Source organism: Manacus vitellinus, unplaced genomic scaffold, assembly GCF_001715985.3.
Source record: "Manacus vitellinus isolate BGI_N305 unplaced genomic scaffold, ASM171598v3 scaffold_8_pilon, whole genome shotgun sequence".
NCBI lineage: Eukaryota > Metazoa > Chordata > Aves > Passeriformes > Pipridae > Manacus > Manacus vitellinus.
This window is the reverse complement of record NW_021940864.1, coordinates 5,635,604-5,656,386: the sequence shown is the minus strand read 5'-3', so window position 1 is coordinate 5,656,386 and position 20,783 is coordinate 5,635,604. Positions and strand designations below refer to the sequence as shown.

The 20,783-nt window shown below is 43.8% G+C and overlaps 1 protein-coding gene and 1 non-coding gene across 2 annotated transcripts; one reads left to right on the top strand and one right to left on the bottom strand.

The window, feature by feature from the left end:
* Window positions 1-15: 15 nt before the first annotated feature.
* Window positions 16-88, top strand: TRNAT-UGU. Its single transcript has one exon. It is a non-coding gene; the product is annotated as a tRNA-Thr (tRNA).
* A 1,063-nt stretch (window positions 89-1,151) lies between these two features.
* On the bottom strand, window positions 1,152-20,442 carry HHIPL2 (HHIP like 2). The gene is made up of 10 exons (XM_008919877.3): window positions 20,338-20,442; window positions 17,100-17,311; window positions 11,240-11,892; window positions 9,392-9,535; window positions 8,718-9,049; window positions 7,116-7,242; window positions 6,623-6,768; window positions 5,180-5,261; window positions 2,321-2,403; window positions 1,152-1,537 (listed from the first exon to the last, which is right to left on the bottom strand). Exons 1-10 carry the CDS (start codon window positions 20,339-20,341, stop codon window positions 1,152-1,154), a joined length of 2,169 nt encoding a protein of 722 aa, XP_008918125.3. The 5' UTR covers window positions 20,342-20,442.
* Window positions 20,443-20,783: the final 341 nt, after the last annotated feature.

The following is a 20,783-nucleotide window of genomic DNA, read 5'->3' as shown; positions in this document are numbered from 1 at the left end:
CTGGAAATGATAGGTGGCTCCATAGCTCAGTGGTTAGAGCACTGGTCTTGTAAACCAGGGGTCGCGAGTTCGATCCTCGCTGGGGCCTTTACAGCTTTTTCTCCTCTTTTTTATCATTATCTTCCCGCTGACCGAACTGGGGGCTTGGGGTCGCTCCCCGCCGGCGGGGAGCCACCGCCGCGGCAGCGGGGAGGTGCCTTTTGCGTTCCCGACCCGGTGTTTCGAGGGGGTGGCGGTCGGAGACGAACGTAACGCCGGGACTGCAAAATGACGTCATGGGCCCGGCGGCCTCCCAGGCCCAGGGGGGAGCGCAGGTCCGGCCCCGGCTGCGCTTCCCGGATAAGCACACTTGTCTGGGACTGAACTTTTGAGGGTTGTGACAGCCTCGCGTCCCCCTGGGTGGTCTCAAACCGGAGGATGGTTCCACCTCACTGCTCAGATGTAACTTGGGTGTTTGAGGGTGTTTCCTTGGCTCCTCCCCTGTCTCAGTTTAAAGCTGTTCCCCCTCGTCCTGGCACTATATGACCTTGTAAAAACTCCCTCCTCATCTTTCTTGTGGGCCTCCTTTACGGACTAAAAGCCTGCTATAAGGTCTCCCTGGAACCTTTTCTGCTCCAGCCTGAACAACCCCAGTTCTCTCAGTCTGTGTATTCATAGGAGGTGCTCCAACCCTCTGAGCATCTTGGTGGGCCCCCCTCTAAAAAGGAAAAAAAAAAATCTAATTTCATTGTCTGAAAGACAACTGTTCTTGAAATATACTTTTCACTGCGTCTCAAAGAAAAAAAAAAAAAAGAGGAAGGTGAGGTCGTTGACATATCTCTTCCATATTCTTTGATCAAAGATGAAAGTCCCAGAATTTGGAGGCACTCAGATTTATTAGACAGTCATGCACAGATAAATCTTACCAGTGAATGTCCATCAGAGACTCTCATAATCACTTATGTCAGAAAAGGACATCATAGGAGGATTTGCAAAGAAAGTTAATATTAGGAGGCTGGTGCACTTTAGGATTAATAAAACATATATAGAGACTGCTAGCACTGCCAGTAACAGAGGCACACCCGGGAGCACTGGTGCAATAAGTCAGTCAAATTCTCTTTTATTTGGTCACTATTCAAGACATTTGTTTCACCATCTTACAAGTGACTTGCTTATTCTGGTACATCACTAAGCTTCAAAAGCTGCTTCTTCCTCCTCTTCTCCAGTTTTCCCTTAGCAAGTGCTGCGTTCTTCGGAAGAACCTTCTTGGGTCTGGCTAGGTGGGAGCTCTTCCTTTTAGGCAAAGGTGGTGCTGGTGTAGTTCTGGAGCTGTGTGCAGCCTTTTCTCCCTGCCTTGGCTTGTGAGGTTTAGCCTCAGCTTTGATTCTCTTTTTCTCTTTACCAGATGGAGCTGGTTGTACTGTTGATGCTTTTATTTTGGTGGATGGGGGTTTATTTGCTTTCTTAGAATAAACAGTTGGGATGGCTGCAGGAAGGGTAGAAGATTTTTTTGGAGGCTTGGCTGTTGAAGGCTCATTAAGCAGCTCAAGGACAGTCTCTGAGGAAAATAAATAACATGGTTCAGCATCCCTGCTTTAAGGCAAAAAGGCTAATTCAGAGATACAACTGATAGAAATCCTTAGTAGAGCTACAGTTAAGAAAAATAGCTGACATTCTGAAAGAAGAAATGCACACTATAAAGCTCTCTTCTTCCATCAAAAGACCCTTGGTTTTCTTGGAAATAAAATGTTTAATTTTAGAAATTATGAATGTCTATTTAAGGAAAGTTACTTCCAGGCAGAGTATGATGAAACCTTGCACCCTTTTTTGGCAGACTTAACGATACAAATTTTTCATATTACACTAATATCTGGAAATCCCAGACGAGATAATCTCAACTTGCTAAACACCATTTCTACTCAAGATGGAACTCCTGCTCTAGTTGCATGAGACTTTAAGACAGATGATGGCCAGAAGGAAGGAAGATTGACTCCCCTAGAGGTACAGAGAGGGGATTATTTGATTCAAGAAGGTTGTCACCGAGTCAGGCATAAGCGCTCAGAACTTCCCAGACCTAATCCAATGCCTGACTCAAAGCCATCAGTGCCCATGTACACTACTATTTGGCAACACTCGGGAAAAAAAGAAAACAGAGACTGAGATTAAGAAAAAGCATGGCATCTTGTAGATGGCAGAAGCACAGGTTAAATGTGATAGCCAAACTTCAAGATTGGTCCTGCTCAATGCTTCAGTTTTTAAGACTGCTAAAGATTCCAATCACATCCTGGAAAGATGGTTATATGTTTAGCTTCTCAGTAAAGTGAGAAGCCTGACAACTTACTTGCACGTGGAACAAATGGTATCTGCTTACTCTTTGTTTTCACTGGAACAGGCTTGTATTTACACTTCCCAGGTGGAGCTCTCCTTGGAAAACAGAAACCCATATGCAGATGTCAGAGATTGTTAGGGAACTTTATTTATTTCATAGGCACACATCAATCACCTGTTGTCATTTGCCTCTGGTGGAACAGGCACGAAAGCACTTTAGGCACCTGGAGTGAAAGACAGGTGGAATTCAAGAGCCTACACAAGGCCGCAAGCCACAAAATCCCTGTCCCAGTAGCAGCTGGAAGGCTACAGCTTCTCTTCTACCACTCTTCTTGTCAAGTTTCTGTCATCAGACAGCCTGGGCTGTCTTTATCCAGCATCCATAGCCAGTTGGTTGGTTGGTTGGTTTGTGTGTGGGATGCTGGCCTGTCTGTGTGAACTTGCTGCCCACCACTGAATTCAAGGGCATTCAATTCCAGACAATCGGTCACTTCGGGTTGTCCTCACCAGTACTGGCTTGTGCATCCCGCCTTGGAGCAGGGGAGTCTCACTCATGCACACAGGGCTTGTCAGTGACAGTTCTCTGCCCTCCCTCACAGTGCAGCACAAGGATCTCTGCACACACAGCAGAATGTTCCCACACAGCCCCACAACATTAGTGTGACCTTCAAAGGGAGCTGCTTCGGACACAACGTGGTGCTGCAGTGAGAGGGGTGAGACAGGAAAGAAACAGGCAAGGAGTGAGGGAGGAACAACTGCAAAGAAAATGTGTCCATGTTCTTCTCCTGCTGTTCCCTGACAATTTCCCACAGTACAAAAGCACACAAAAAAACCAAACCTACGTTTTCCCCAAGGTAAAGCTGTCACATATTAAATGATGGGAAGGGGGTACAAAGAAGCACAACACACCTGTGTTTTCCCTTACCCACCAAGGGAAAATGCTGTAGGACAAATAAGAACAGGTTCTTCCAATTTGGCATGCTTGACAGCACAGAGCAAAGCAAAGCATAACCTAAGGCATCACATTTTCTTATGATTAGCATTCTCTTTCAGACAGTGACAAGAGCCAAGTGCTTCCTCCACACCATTTCAATTTTTAAAAAAAGGTTACTAAAGCAGAGTTGTTGGCATTGCTTGCAGGGATTTGGGGGGGATCCCCCCCTCTTTCTCCTCTCTAATTTTTAAATCACTTCCTAATTCATTTTCCCTCTGCTTATGACTGAAGGAATTTGGTGCGAATCCAGGCACCACTCTGCTGCCTCCAAGAGTAGTGCTGGAAAGACAAGCTGAAATGGGGACAAATGGCACTGCTGTCACCAGTTTTCCTGGTAGGTTCCTAGGGAAGTTTGAGTTGCCATCAGGTGCATGGCAGTGGCCCTGAGAATGTTTTGAAAGCAGGTATTTGTGTGGCTTGCTGCCCTTGGCAGCGTGCTGGCTGATGTGTGGGCAGGAGGCAGGGAGTGCCTGGCTGAGCAGACTGGGACTGCTCCCATCAGGGGAGCCAGTTATCCCAGCAAGACAGTAAAGGAAGAGCCCTATAAACAGCATTAAAATGCAAAGGATAAAGGAGAAATCTCCACTCATGGTACAGTCAGGAGGAGGCCAGAGTACAGCCCAGGAGCTGGAGGTGTTAGGACACTCTGCTCCAGGGCCAAGCATGCTCAGGCTCCAGAGGAGCACAACCCTGGACAAGCCTGCAACATGCTTAAACAAACAGACAAGGGCAAAGCTGACAGAGCAGCATTCGGGCTAAGGTAAACAAGGTGAAGCAGAAAATACAAGAATAAATTCCAGAGAGCCAAGGAAATAAGTGCCTGGTCCTGCTCTAGAAGTGAGGGACATGAAGCTTCAAAAGCACAGGGTCTTCATGGCACATTAGGGACTGGCATAGAGGCTGTAGAACTTTTTTTCTTTGGTGAAATAGAGCAGGCACAAGCTCTTGATGTTTATGCAAGCTCACAAATATAGAAATTTTTTAGTTGAAAATATTGTATTTTGGTCAGCCACAATTAAAGCAGTTCAAAAACTTCCTGGCAAATGATGTGTTAAAGGCAAGAGGCTCCTCAAGCAATTACAGCAAGTAAAAGACTCAAAAGTTCCTATTCCCATCACCTTGGTACAGAGCTTGAGTTTACCATCTAGCTTTGGATTTAACTTCACAAGAAAACATAACTTGATGTCTTCATTTTGTTAGTGCCCGAGGTCTCTGCAACAGCACAGACACATTTGCACTGTATCAGCTTTACAGGGTGATTTGAAATCCACTGAATGCTTTTTAGCAAGATCCAAAATATTGGGAGAGGAAAAAATTATGTAAGTGTGCTTATTATTGTAAAAACAGACTTTAGCAAGGATAATGCTTAATGGGGAAAAATATTTTGCTTGGAAAAACTCAAATTCAGACTCCAGTTATTATTTGAACGCTGCGTGAACCACCAGGTTTCACTCATCTTCATGAAGAAAACTACACTGTGGAGTACAATTCACTTATTTATATTAAAGTGCATGGTAGATATTTGATGTAATGACCCTGAAGGATATGGGCTGTAGTTTTTAAAATATCACTGTGCTATATTTCAGATATGTAACCAAGGAGATATTCTTCTAATCCTTAACTCTCCCAGATCTTCCAAGGTATTTACACTCTATTTCCGATTTCTGTGTGCACAGATATGATGAGTGAGGAATAAATTCATTAAAACTGATTAAAGTTGCACCAGATGTAGAGTGGGTGAACAAAAACCAAGGACTGAATGTAGATGTCAGTGAGATTATCTATCAGTAGTACTTAGCATTCTTTTACTGTGGTACCTGGAGAGCATATAGTGATTATAGAAGAATTTGGCCTGGAAAAACATCTTTAACTACAAACCTTGCAGGATCAATAAGCTTGTAGAGCGATCCATGTGGTGCATAGGCACTGGGATAAGAAGTAGACATAAAATACAGCTCACCTAAATGGAAGTGAAAAAAGAAAACTGGTCTTAGATTCAAGTGCCCAAGCTGAATCCCAGTTTTCCATTTTCCTCTCTTTCCTGGCTCTTCACTAATTCATGTGGTCAGAAAAGAAAACCCCTTCAGTTACCCCCTCAGTCATGCCTTATGTCCAAGAAGCAGGCTTTGGCCTCACCCTGATCTATGCAGGTGGGCTCCCACAGACACCAAATCGTCTCTTGCCCACAGCAGGGTCCACACAGAACCAGCAGCTCTCAATCAGGCAGAATGCCTGAGCAGGACCTTCATTACCTCATGTCTGTGGCTCTCCAAAAGGTTCATTTCCTCTGTATAAATATGTATTTTTTAAAACATGTTTGTACCGAAGAAGCAGCCAGAAACTACAACTAGAGGGGAAGACCACACAAGAAATGTTTAGCCATCTCGTAGTTATACCAAAAAAAAAAAAAAGAAGAAATCCAAAAAGAACTAAATTGGCTAATCCATGGAAGACAGAAGCTTCTTACTTCTCTATGGTAGTTGTGAAAGACTCTACCATTGTATACATTATACAACAAAGCCTGCATCTCCATGAAGCTTTGATAGAATATGCTAACCAGACCATCTAGGATCTTTTCATTGCAAGCAAATCTCTTTTCTGCTGAATGGTGAAGCATCAGAGCTCACTAAACCACACCTGTGTTCTCCAAAAACTCACAGCTGCATTTTGTGTTACATAGCTATGTCAGGAGACTGTAGAAAAGTGCACAAAATATGCATCGGTACTTCCACCTTGGTGAGAGATCTGGTCATTGTGACCTTAATAATAACTCATGTGCTGAGACCTTTACACTAAATTTTAAAATGAGTGGCTTTCCTGATACCCAAATAAAGCCTTGGTCTATAATCCATAGTGTAAAGTGCTGTTGTTTTGAATAAGACTGAGAAACTTATACTAGGGAAGCAGGGAAAATTCAGATAAGCTCTAAGAACTCAAGCGAGGATGAGCTGTTACAATGAAAAGGTGAATTGCATTGATATAGCCTTTTGATTAATGAAACAGTACAAACAAACATCAACAAGAGGACAGGGAAAGGCTGCAACAAACAGGAGCTCAGCCTCCTTAGAGAACCTGGCATATTTCACGTGAGGATCTGTCTCCTGAGCTCTCCGTCAAGCCAAGCTGCAATAGCCACACAGGGCCGGAGACCTCTCTGAACCACAGACCAACCCTCCCTGCCATGCTGAGACAGCCACAAACCTGTTTGCAATGCCTACTCTGTAGGAACATGTGAGGAGCCACATAATTTTGCACATTCTTCCTACAACAGAGATCTGACAGTGCAGTTTCCAGTGAAGGTATGGCTAGCACGATACCCACCTGCTTCATCCTCAGCAAATGAGATGATGAATTTGCTGTAAGAACTGATCATTCCAGGGAAAGCACAAGCCGTTGTGCTGCCAATGCAGATATCCTGCTTCTTCCACTGATTTGTCTTCTCATCTTCCTGTAAAGCCATAAGTCGACTAGATGAAAAATAAAACCCTGTGTTTTATGTTTCCATTATCAAAATTAGTTCCTGTCAAAATCATGCATTACTGAAAAAAAGTCAGTGAGGACCCTGACTGTTGGCTGATTTTTGGAAAAATAGGCCTGAACAAAAGCAAACGTATCCCAAGGATTCTAAATTGGAGTAAGTTTAGATTCCAACCAAAAAAGTTGTTATAATAATCAAACAGAGCATTTAATCTAGTACACAGACATCCGGCATTCTTATTTACTCCAGCTCAAAAGGGTTTGGGATGCTCCAATACACTTATTTGCCCAGATGAGGGTACCAGATGGGAGCTGCAGAGAAAACAATTAGCCTCACCCGTTCATGAAATCACCAAAAATATAAAGGCCATTCAAGTTGGGCGATTCACATCCTCTGTAGACATAACCTCCAGTGACTGACTTCCCCACACTGCGGCCGTATGCGAATATCGGGAGAACGTCACCTGTTAAACTCAGAGAAATAAAAAGTCAGAAAATTTACTTCCAGAGAGCATCAAAAAGCAACTGCTCAATGACACTGACAGGTACAATTAAAAGAAGGACCAATACAGTTGAACAAAGCACACAGTGAAATTTCAGTAGGAACTCAGTACTTTAGGACAGAACAGGCCCAGGGGCTTTAAGGAGCTCTTTGTGTACTTGCTTATCAAGGCTTAGTCACAATGAGCTTCCATAACACATAGAACCAAGATTCTTTGCATCAAGCAAGCAATGCAGAAAGGTATCAGCCTGCAGGAAGTGTTATCTTGCAGGTTTGTGACTGCACCAATCATTTCAACAGGGATCATCTTTACTGATGTCAGTATTTTTAGAGAAGGGAGTAAGATCAAGCACTTGCAATTTAACTCAACATCTTCATAGGTTCACTAACATTCTCAGCACAGAACATGAACAAGTCTGCTACCTCTGTTCTATGTCATGGGACTTTAATAAAATAAAGACTTTGTCTCTGGCAATGCTAAAATTTAATTCAGCCCTTTCTCGTATTGAATTATTAGATCCCACAAAATTCTAGTCCTGTCCTCACTTTTTTCCCCAGGATCAAATAGCTTGTCTTTAATGATGAGGATAAAGATCACAAATGCAATTCATTAAAAACCATAGATTAACCAGCAAAATCCAAGTCAGTTTTGTTTTCAATGGAGGACTGGGCCATTAGGAAAGCAACCAAACAAAACACTTGAGAGCTATGTGGGTACTGGCACAGCAGAGGAGAAATGCACAACGCACTTGCATTGCACTTGTGCAGTAATGCACACTCTGCACTTGCCTGCTCATGCAAATGTTTCAGAAACACCTACACAAGCTTGAGACCAGGTGTCTTCAGGTCTCAGCTTAAGGAGCATTATAATAATATCCAGTTCTTCTACCATGCTTTGCGAAGACCTTTACAAAGACCACCAATTTCTACTCTTTTTTTGAGGCATGAATTGAGTTTGTCCATCACACCCACACTCAGACCCAGAGAACAGCTTTGGGGCGTTCTACTGCAACACCCTGCTTGCTAGGACACACTGCCTCTGCCACAGGAGTTGTTTCAGGGTCTCAGGATCAGCCTGGTCCACTCTCCTTAGCCACAGTCATGGCTCAGATCCTCTGAAGAGAATCTCTTTTCTACATAAACCAAATCCATTGCTTTCCTGGCTTCACTGGGAAAACGCTGTCTACAAAATGCACAGGCTTTGAACTTGAACATCTTGTCAGGTGCAATGTGTGGCAGGGAATTCCCTGAATAAGCAGAGTGTAATTTCATACCAACACCACAGGGCTGGGGAGAAGGGATTTCTGCTCTAAAGTAAACAATCTCTATTTAACACACAACATGGGATTATTCAGCTTCAATGGAAAAACAGTGCTATAGCCCTCTAAATATACACATGTGATAAAGTAATCTTCTATAAGAAAACTTCTTCCTTACCCAAAGAGGAATTGTGGCAAAGCTTTGTGTCGTAGCATTCAAATCCCTCCTTTGCTCTCCAGCCGTAGTTCCCTCCTTTAACAATGAGGTCAATCTCTTCAAACCGGTTCTGCCCGACGTCCCCACAGAATATCCTCCCTCTTCCCTTTTTTGTGACAGGGTCCCCTCTGTCAACTGCACAGCGCCACATGTTCCTGACCCCATAAGCATAAACCTCAGGGCGGGCCTTGGGATCAGACACAAACGGGTTATCAGGAGGGATGCGGTAAGGCTTTCCATCAGGACTTTTTCCATCCACATCGATCCTCAAAACTTTCCCCAACAAAGTGCTCCTGAGGAGAACAACAGAAAAAGAAATCCCAGCATGAGAGCCAACTGAAAACACAAAAATTATCTTTCTCTTCCCCCTTTTCAACGGAAAGTTATCTGTCCGAAATTAATTACCCAACAGCTAATATGTCTTGCAACCTTCCCAAATTAGAAGACTCTCTCTTCCCTAAACAACTTGGCTTTCAAAATGCAAAAAAAAATTTTTTAAATACTGCATTGGATAGACTTGCAGGTGCACAAGCAGTTTCAGGAAGCACTCTTACTTTATTCTTCCACACTGTCTCACTTCCAAACCTTGTATCTTAGTGAACAAGCTCAAAGCTTTCAATTCCCATCCTACTTACTTGTTCTGAGCATTTCCAAATTTTCCAAAAGGGTCTCCAGCTTTCCCTCCATCCCCTGTGAATAGATACATATAGTCATCCACACCAAAGAGCAGCTGCCCACCGTTATGATTTGCAGCTGGTTCCTCAAGCTCCAAAAGATTCCTGGGGAAAAAAAAGAAAAGACAAATAAGTCCAGATGTGGGTACTGGGAAGGACTGAGCATTTGGGAGGCTGCAGAAATATCACATCACCACTCCTACAGAAGAAAGCAGGATGTCCCAGCTGTACAGATGTACCAGCTTTGTCAAACACATTGCTGGGTGGCATCTGATTTCCTGTGAGCCTGCAGCATCAGGCCACCTTCCTGCCGTGCAGCAGAGCTCCTTTCAGTGTGGCACCCCTCAGGGAAACACTTTTCCCATGAACCAAGCAGCATTCCTGCTTTGGCCTGCACTGCATTAGCACCTCCTGTGCTACAGAGCTCACCCACCATCACAGGCACAGGAGTACCACAGTTCTTCTGAAAACACAACTGCAAATACACAATGCATTCCTCTGCAGGGAATACTTGCTGCCCTTTCAACTTTGGTTGTGGCAGGTGGGTTCTGCTTTCTTATATGAGAAGCAATTGGTGAATTTGGGGGCTTCAGAAGCATCATAGAGTGATTGTGATTGTGAAATTCTAGAGAAAAGAAGACCGTTTTTAACAAATTCTCCTCCATAATTGAGAATTAGCTTTTTTCTTAGCAGAGAACAGGGTAAGTGCACACATAGCAGATAAAAAGAGTGTATAGTACTGTAGCAAAGCATCCCCCTTCTCTTACAGTACAAAACACTTAGGGCAGATGTGAATTCCATAATAGGCTTAAGGCTGTTATTTCTCTTTAGAAGACAAGAGTACAAGATGGAGAGAGAAGATGACCTGGAAGTCTAGATCCTGGGTCCTCTTTTCATTTCAGTTTTGATTTACTGTGTGACCTTGAGCCAACCTGTCTCTGGTAGACTCATAGTAGGCCAGTCACACACCTGAACCAGGGTGACTGGGAATGTGCAGGTTCTGCAAGTGGAAAGAATCATAGAATGGTTTGGTTGGAAGGGACCTTGAAGATCATCTAGTTCCAACCCCTTTGCTGTGGGCAGGGACACCTGGGACCAGACCGGGTTGCTCAGTCTGGCCTTGAACACTTCTGGGGATGGGACATCCACAACTTCTCTGGGAAACCCGTGCCAGTGCCTCACCACCCTCACAGTAAAGAATTTCTTCCTAATATCTAATCTAAACCTACTCTCAGTAGGTAGAATTTGAAGCCATTCCCCCGGTCCTGTCACTACATGCTCTTTTAAACAGTCTCTCTCCATCTTTCTTATAGGCTCCCTTAGGTACTGGAAGGCTGTTATTAGGTGACCCAAGAGCCTTCTCTTCTCCAAGGTGAACAATCCCCATTCTCTCAGCCTTTCCCCATAGGATGGGTGCTCCACCCTCTAGTCATCTTGGTAGCCCTCCCCTGGTCTCGCTCCAACAGGTCCCTATCCTTCCTGCACTGGGGATCCCAGAGCTGGATGCAGCACTCCACGTGGGGTCTCATGAGAGTGGAATAGAAGGGCAGAACCACTTCCCTCAACCTGCTGGCCACGCTGCTTTGATGCAGCCCAGAACACGGTTGGCTTTCTGGGCTCCAAGTGCACGTTGCTGGGTCATGTCCAGCCTCTCATCCACCGGCATCCCCAAGTCCTTCTCAGCAGGGCTGTTCTCAGTCCATTCATCCCTAGTCTGTACTGATACCTGGGGCTATCTGTCTCTCTGACAGAGACAGAGAAAAATGATTTCTCATTGTGGCCTACAGTAGCATTCAACTTGAACTTTACCTTTCAGAGCGTGGATCAGCTTTGTTGGCATCAGACGCCAAAACCTTCAATTCGCTGATCCTGATCTTTTCCACTCGGTTCTTATCCATGTATGAGTAATAGATATAAAACTTCCCATTGTACTTGTACTTGGGGTGAAAAGCCATCCCCAGAAAACCCCTCTCATCCCCTAGCCATGGCGTAGCCAGCACTATACTTTTAATATCCAGAAAGGGCTCCTCCAGCCGGCTGCCATCGGGCAGGTAGACCCAGACGACGCCCACCTGCTCGGCCACGAACAGGCGGTGGGAGCGGTCGTTGGGGTGCACCATGAGAACCGGGTTCCGCAGCCCGTTGGCAACCTCCCTCAGGCAGAGCTGGATGCAGCCTCCCTGGTCCTCCACCACGGAGCCCAGGTTGTAGTTGAGGGCCGTGTTCCTCAGCACGTTGGGGAAGCAGTAGTCCTCGTCGTGCAGCTGGAGGAGGTTGCAGAAGCGCGTTCTGTTTGTCTCGCAGCATTCTTGGATGTGCTTGTCGCGCGTCAGCAGGCGGATGGCAGAGCGGCAGTTGGAATGAAACTCGGAGCAGTAGTCAAAGCAGAGCCCTGGGAGGCTTCTTAGAGGTGTCCGAGGGTTTTCTGCATCATAGAGGTGTGCAGCATACGGAGAACATTCCTAGAAAGTAAAAGAAATTAAGCATGTGACTGTGTACACACATCTGGGAGCAGCCAAGATGTCTTCATGAAAGCAAACTGGTTAATAAAATGAAAAATTAGTAATGCGGGGAACATAAAGAGTCACCTTTGATGTGGAGTAGTAGAAAGTCACTCAGGATATGGCCAAAATGGATTTAGAGATCAGTAGTAGTTTCCTTCATCAAAGAGCAAAATTCTTCCCAACGGAAGTACAACTGTGGAGGATGGGGATTCTCCACTCACTCAGATGGGACTCAACAGTCTTGCAGAGGGGTAATCAGAGCAGGGTAACAGCTTAACAGAGGTCTGTAAACATCACAAGTGACATGGAGAAGTCACTTGTGATATTTACACTTACCCCCAGAAGAAAAATGAGGGAGCATCAGATAAAGGTAGTAGGAGCCAGGTTGAAAAAAGAAGGGGAAACTCTACCAGATGTACATCGATGTACATCTGTTAAAGATGTATATCGATGTACATATGTTAAAGATGTATATCAATTAAATACACAGGCTAAATTAATCTTTGGTCTGATGCTGTACTACTCCAGTCGTGTTCCTGCATGCACAGTATTACCAAAGCAGATGTAGTTGAGATTTAAAACTGATTCAGGTAAGTAAATATCATCTTATGCAATTCATGTAGATATCATTGACTCTATATGTGATCATCAGGAAAAAACCACTGCAAGCAACATTCTCAAGTCTTATGAATTTAAATTATGTTCCTCCAAAGATTACTAAGTTTTAGCTGTGCAAATTATAGGTTAAATTCTGAAAATCAGGCATTGCGTTTGAATTTGTACCTAAATTCTGGGCCAGAACTTCCATAAAACATTTCCATTAAAATCCCACCTCTATTTTAATCAGCAAAAAGTTGCAGAAGTTAAAACAGAAGAGACTAAACTCTGCAGAAATGTTATTATATTCGTTTCAATGCCAGCAGTTCAAAACAATCTATCCAGGTCTTTTTTGGGCACACATGTAGGAAGGTAAGTACGTAGGAAGTCGACGAACAAAGAACTACTGCATTAGCAATTTTTCTGCCTCATTAAACAAGTTTGCTTCATTAAACAAAATTCATTTTAAAAATCTGGACAGCTATACAAGCACTGGCTTTTTTTTTTTTTTTCCTTTTTGTGCAAGAAGCAGCCTTTCTAGGGTATTTAATGTGAAGACTACAATCCTTGATTCCAAACTTCTCTGAGCACAGGAAACAGCTTGCTGTGTGAAGTACCCGAGGGCTTCTGGCCATAATAAGAACAGATATGATTTGTAAGTAGTAAAGGTCAGTTCTTGGATGGTGTAGCAAGTTTCTCACTTTTCATTGCTGCCATAGAATGAACTGCATAGAATGAACTTGTTTCTGTTGCTCCTGTATCACATCTGTAAGGAACCTCTCCCACTTCCCAAATCAGAAGTCTCCAGCCTTGCAAAGGGAGGCCAAATCTCCTAGGCCTGCCCTTGCAGCCTGACTCCAGCCCTAGTTGGCAGAATCACACCATTTTCCCCATGTTTAATTTCTTATCATGACAAAGAAGGGCACCACCAGACCCTGAGCACCATCCGCAAAAGTCAAAGCTTCAGGTAAATGTCCTTGTCTTTCTGTTCTCACCTTCTTGAAGGAGAGCAGCTTTGGTGCAGGCATTTAACAACACTTGGCTGGCATTTCCTGCCCTGATGCTTTCCTGCCCTGAGTCCATTAGCCATTGCTCACCCTGCCTGCTTTCACCACTACACACTCATGTATGCACCCCCAAATGGGCTGAGGTTTTAGTTATATTTATATTAGCACCATATTTGCACAAAATGTGGTGCTGATTTCAAGTGACTAGGAGGCAAGGAGAGGTGACAGCCTGATAAGGTGTCTCCAAAGAAAGGTATGGGAGAGTAGACAGAGCCTAACCTGCATTTCTAGTCCTGGGAATCTCCCTCATTCCCCACTAGCATGTGGCTGCAGCTGGCTCACCATTCCATTGTGCACAAGTCACTGGAAAACTAAAGCTCCTCTCAGCTCTGTTCTGAAGTGATTACTTTATTAACACCCTTGAAAACAATTTTAATTTCTCTCAAATAAGTGGGAGCAGAGTCCAGCTCCCAGACCTGTAACCTGAGAACATTAAAGAAACAGCTGCTTCTGAAACAAGGCATATTCTCACCACCTCTGAGCTTCCTCAACTCTGTTCTGCCAACAGGCTGCAGCATAAAGGTCTCCCACAGTTCATGCTCCTGAATAAGTGTAGCCCCTGAGCAGCTGCCATGCTTTCCCAGCCATTGGGCTTCCCCACCAGTGTTTGGCTGAAAAAACAATGCCTGCAGCACATAGACCCAGCAAGACAGATGAGATGGAGGCTGTTCCTCAGGGTCTGTGTAAACTCCCAGGATTAGGTGGCCTTGCAGTCACTGTTGGTTGTCTGCTTTCATTTCACTCAAGCATGCAGGAAAATTAATCTCACCACTTTATAAAACCAAAGAAACTCCTAAGATCACATTGATGCTTCTCTGCTGTTTTGTAATAGCTTCTCTGAAGAGTATGCATTCAGAAATCAAGTCAAGCCTCTGATTAAAACTGGCTTAGAAAGTATGTTGCTTTCCCTGCATCAGCTCCCCTTGCATGCTAACATCACAGCTTTCAATCATCTTGAACAAGGCTTAATTGACCTTTTTTGGTTTTTTAAGCCTCTCCTGTAGCAGTTTTCTGAACAGAGAAGCATCCTTCCAGCCATCAGCCAAACAGCTGTTCTAGCACACATAGCAAGGTTTGCATCCAGGGAAATTTTCTAGCCACGCAACTTGTACAACACCTCTTTAAGAACATTACAGGCAGTTTTCAGAGTTTCATATTCAGTTTTTAAGCTAAATCCTAGAACACCTCAGCTGGGTGTCAGCCTCTAAAACTCTAAGTTCCTAAAACAAGTGTAGCTAACTAAAATAGACCCAGATCTTGCCAGATGCAAACTGAAACAGCTCTGCCAGCAGAGCCAGATTGCTTTAGATGCCTCTTCTAGCCTGTCAGTTTTTAAGAGAAATGAATCTGGTTTAGAGTGACAGCAGGAAATCCATGATCCAGAACACATCCCTGTATAATCACTGTCTGTTAAGAAACACACAGCCCCACTGCCAAGGTAAGGTGTGCTCCATGGCATCCTTCTTGGGCTCTGTGGGACCAACGAGACTGCTGCTGTTGCCAAAACCAGCTTCCTCTGTGCAATGCTCAGCACTCCCCTCATTGCCACACCAGGAAGGTTGTCTGGTTTTTACTGTCTGCTGGGTTTGGCACTGAAGGGACATCTAACTGAATGAGCTGCTTTGTTGCAACACACAGCTACTGCTCTGATCTTCCCCAGAAATGTGAAAAAATGCTACCTTTGCTAAATTAGAGCAGCTACTATTCAGGTTTATCAGTAAGCACCTACACCACTTTCCTCCAATGTTTTCTTCAAAAGGCAAAAGCTAACAATATTATTTTGTCTGCCGCTGCTTCTGAGACTAATCTTTGTGTCCTAAGTTCCATATGGAGAATATCAATAAAAGCACTCCTTACCAACAGCAGCGGTTTATCTGAAGTCCTGCCATACACTGCAGAAATAAGCACTTGGCACAATTACATGCTGATCACATAAATGCATCTGTATTTTCATATTTAATGTGGCAATAAGTACATGTGAACATTTCACAGGTAGTGACTACAAACTGTCAGGAGACTGTGGAGGTGGTAGAATGGAGATGTTATCATTTCACATCCCTTCCACATGAGATCAGCAACAATTTCCAGCAAAGTGACTTCCTAGAGCAAAACCATTTGGTACATCTTCACTCTTAATAATTCAACAGCCAAATAATATTTGCTAGAGAACCCAACATCATTTCCATGGTTGTCACCAACTTGACCAGGAAGAGCAACACATAACACAATCACAAGCTCCTCCTCAAAGATTTAACAGCAATCTTACTCTAAAAGATAGAAAAAATAGTAACAGCTTATAACTTTGAAAATCTATAAGTAAATAAGGGTATGGGGTTTGGGTTTTTTAGTTTTGGTTTGGTTCGTTTGTTTACAAAATACACTTAGAACAAAATTACATTGCACCCTGCAGAATGAGCAATCAAAGAAGCAATGGTAAATTTTTATAGTGTTCTTTTTCTACCTGAAACAGGTAGAAAAATCTCCATAACATCAACACCGGTGGTTCTGCTAGGACCTGCAACACATCGTTTTCTGGTTTACCAACTTTAAAGTCACAAACCACCCTGATGCTACTTTTTTCCAGCCCTGGTGCTGAAAGGATGTGTCCCTTACACCAAGGAGATGCCACAAGCTTGCCAGCATCCAAAAAGAGTGGAAACATTTTGATACACAGATAATACTTTAAAGCTAAGGAAATATTAACTGCAAGAGTTTTACACATTCTTAGAAAGATTAAGTGTGTCTTTTGGCTGCTTTGAATTTTGGCATGCAGTGAGTCCAGCTTTGTGTGACTACCAGTTGTTAAAAAGGCAGGTGGGTTCTGCTCTCTAATTACGGGGATGCAGAGGAGCTCAGCCAGAACAGTGCCTGTGGTCTTTCCTCCCTGCACAGTGCCCGTTTCCATGAGCCAAGTGGGCAATGTGGATACAGCACTGATGAAAATGCTGTGACTGCAGCCTCGGGACCTTGCAGCAGCTGTTTGAAACCACTGCCTACTAAATTTTGTTCTACTTTAACAACCACACCATTTGGAGCATCCTCAGCAGGAACACAGTCAAAACACATCCTTCATGCAGTGCAGAGATCCAAACACTTCGCCCATAATTCCCACATCATTTGATTGTGTAGAATTTGTAATCCAGCACCTGGTAGCTGCAAGCAGAAGATAAATATTGATCTGTAATTCTCTCCTTCATTATGAAAAAATCAACTGAGCAGCAGGATTCCCATCATCATCTGCACTGGGCAATGCTTTCATAAACCATTATTGCTAGCTAATGTCACTATATATTGCCAGATTTCAGAGTGATGCACCTTACACAAAGCATTTTGCAAAATGCACGCTGAGGATTAGGTGCCATTACCCTGTCAGTCCACCTTTCCCCTGCTCCCACACCCCCCTTCACAGCAACACGACCAGCCATAAGGAGCTATCAGAATCTCAACTGACCCCCAAAACAGCCCAAAGCATAGGATACATATATTATTTTTCTGCCCTACCTGACACAGGATATCTTTGATGTATGTTCCACACAGCTTATGCCCCCGGGGATCAATGTAATCCATGATATCCCAGTATTTTGCTGCAATGCTGTTGTCTCTCTCCTGGTCACAGCAGCCAAATTTTTCATAGGCAGAGCAGAACTCCAAGTGAAAAGGGGGCTGGAAAGGTGGCCCATAATCTAGACACTGAGGATGTCCCAGCACACAGCCTATCAGGCACAACAAGAGAAGGTAAAGACAGACATGTGGGCAAGAAAAGGAAACTCCAGAGCTGCTACCATTCCTTTCAGCCTGTGGCCAAATATTCACTTGCTTTGGTGTGGGTGTCCTGAGGTCAGATGTATAGAAATCCTGGACTTCTTCAGAGTATGGTTCATTCATCTTCTCCACTTTATTAACTGCCAGCCACGGAGCAGGCACTGAGGTTTGCTTACATTCTCTCTCCCTCTTTCCCTCTGAAGTTTACTACTTGGCAGGAGAGAAACCCTCAGGGCTGCCTCTTTGGTATTTCACACGTCACATAGCTGAACCCTCCCCTCTGGGCATTTCTGGGCACTCACAAATCTAATCTCTACATTTTATTTTAAATTGGCCAAGAAATCCTTCGCCCAGAAATACGGATAATAAAAATACAAGATATGATATGTATACACAGGACTTGATAATCTCTCCCCCTTTACAAGACACAAGTGAATAATTTTCAATTGCTAACTACCATTTTGTTCAGCTTTTAAAATGCACCAAACTTGGGTCTGGTTTCATAAGGACTGAACAGGGGTCATAAAATACAACCAAATTAAGGCAGCAGCAGTTAACCATAGGAACAAGTAATTTCAGGACCGAAAGTTTTACAGGGATATTGATGTTACCCACAAATCCAGGTATATATTCAGGGTTAAAATGAGGAGAAATTCAGAAAGTGAAGGAGAAAAGATTTATCTAAAGCACCAGCACAACCTGAACTCAACTGTGATATTCTGTGTTAACCCTGTACTGATATTAAACTGATTTAAAGCTACACAAGACTTTTGCCCACTTTCCCCTCTGGTGAAGAATGCACGAGCAAGCCCTTCCCATCAGCTGTGCATGCAGGTGCACCCTGTTTGTACACACTGTACTCAGCCTGTGTTTGAGTATGACACTTCCCTAACTTTGCTCATCCATAAGCAGAACAAGGCAACTTTGATCACAACCAAGTGGAAAGGGAAGCCGCAGGGAGAATCTCACATATGGGGACACCTCCACTCATTCAAAACTTCCCCATCTCCCCACACATCACCATTCACTCCCAGGATCTAGCTCATGGAGAAGTCAATGCTCCCAGTCCTGGCTTCTCAGTACAATCACCAGTGTAATGTGACACCTGAGAATACTCTGTGACTGTGAGCCTCCTTTAAGTCTTTACTGGGAGACAGTTATTTTAAATTTCTGGGGGTTTAACCTTCACCTGTTTTGCTGTGGTACCTTGACTGTCCAGCAGCCTCACAATAATCCTGTCTGTGCTTAGACTTCAGTGAACTGGAAATGCGCCAATCACAAGATTTCAGCACTGTCAGGAGACAAAGCTTTTTAAATCCAACTATTTATATCTGCTGAAGTATCAGCTTATCTTGGTTATTGCTCTCGTACATTGCAGACAATCACTGAAATTAAGGCATTACTTTGGTGTCCAGAATGGGACAGCTGCTCAGAATACAGAGAACCTGCTTGGGAAAAGAAAGGCAGTAAGAATACATACAATCAACATGCTTTAAAAAGCAGCTGACATTTCATTACCTGGCTTGTCTTAAACTTTAGTAAAGACTTAATAGGAAAATGCAAGCAGGAGCATCAAAACAATGGATGGAACAACAGGGAAGGTAGAAGAGGCAGAGCTGATGTGTAATTTTGTGTTATCGTTATGTTAGGTTTTAATATGAAAAATACCAGAGCAAGAGGTGGAATAACAGAGGGACACTGTGCAGAAAATGTGGATTCCCTGAAAAAGTTCCTTGACTCAGCACAAAGGAGAACAGCAAAGAGAAGATGCGATATTGCTTTCATGGAAAGAAAAAAAAATCCTCACAAAAGCTTTGCACACAGGATGGGGAAGGCAATTGATAGGAAAATCAAACTTAGAGCACAGAATTCAGAGCCAAAGCAGATCATTCCAATCCCCTAGGATTTACCACCTTCAAAGTACAACACACAGGCTTGAAAACACAGTATGCACTGAATAACTTGCACAGAAATTTCACTGAGGACTTGTGATCCGTAGATTTGTCTCACATGGAAGTACTACAGTGTTAAGAAACAGCAAGTATTTTGCAGGACAAGAGCAATGCTCGAGATAATTACACAAAATCTGTGCCTGTGTTGCTTTTCTACTTGCTGACTGCAAGGTAGACTGCAAGGATGGTAGTTCTACCACCGGGAGAGGACATGATCCCCAGCAGCAGTCCTGCTTCCGGAGATCACAGGAGAAAGCTGGAAGCTCAGTGGATTAACAGATTTTTCAAAGACATCAAGCTCCTCTTTGTCCTCTCCCTGTCCTTACCTTCACCCCAATATCTGATGCTTTGTTTCATATTTCTTCCTCAACAAAAGCTCCTCCACATGCCCCCAAAGGAGCACAGACAGTGGAAGGGGGAAGCCCAAATAACACCCTGTTGAGATGCTCCCAGGAGCATCACAGGAGAGTCACCAGCCCATCAAAGGCCTGTCTTTGCAAGTCCAGAGGAGCAGAGGAGCACAGTGGTAGGCAGGAAGCCAAATTAGGGACTCAAGGGAAGGGACACTCTGCCTAGTTGCCTCCCAGAGCTCTCCCAGGACAGGTTTAGTCCCACTGCCCAGGCATGAAACCCATCAGGATAAGTCACTGGGAGCAACAATCTGGACCACCTCTCTCAGCTAACGGGGGAGTTGCTTCCCAGGGGTGCAGGGCACTTTATGAGATGTTGGGGAAGAACATTTTGAAACTTCACAATCTAAATTAAAAAGTCAAAACCCAGCTGAAGATCTCCAACAAACCCCCTGACTATTACAAAGCCAGGCAACAGCATTTCTTGGGAGTCAGAACTAAACAAGCACACAGGTTGGGAATGATGAGTAATTGCCTTTTTTTAACAGAACATACAGTTACAGCAAGTAGCTCTCACTAGAAACACTGTCTTAAGGCACATCTCACACGACCCATATTAATCCAGGCCAAAATTCCAGAGAAACACTGAGTTTTTAAAAGCACAGGTGTACTTACCCATAAACTACTCTGCTACTAAAGACATCTTTGTTTCATTCCCAGAGGTGGGTTCCAGCAGTTCATCCTCCAGAATTCTTCAGATCTCTCATTAAAACAGAATTAGTACTTGGAAAGCATTTTGTTGTTGTTTTCAAGCAAGCTGGAATGCTAGTTTGTAACAGCACATGAATGTGTGCTTTCCAAGCACAGCAACACTGCACATTTCAACTCACAGGCAAGACTGCAAAAAAAAATTCCAGAAAGTCTCTTCCACCAAGTAGAGTTTTCAGTATTTCTGTGCCTCTGCTCTTTCAAAGCAGTGTGGCCATGCAGCTACAGCAACCTTTCACTCTTTCCTACCACCAATGTGAAAACAATCCCTGAACTGGACAGCCCCTAAGTATGACATATGGAAAAACTGCATCATCTGTTTGAACAAGCCGCAGTAGATCTTCACAATCAAT

What these genes read in the sequence shown, in the direction of transcription:
- HHIPL2 (XM_008919877.3), bottom strand. An exon ending in GCTGATCCACGCTCTGAAAG is followed by an intron (nt 9,536 to 11,239) that starts GTAAAGTTCAAG and finishes TTTTTTCCCCAG; the next exon opens with GAATCTTTTGGAGCTTGAGG. An exon ending in TTGCCACAATTCCTCTTTGG is followed by an intron (nt 7,243 to 8,717) that starts GTAAGGAAGAAG and finishes TGAGTTTAACAG; the next exon opens with GTGACGTTCTCCCGATATTC.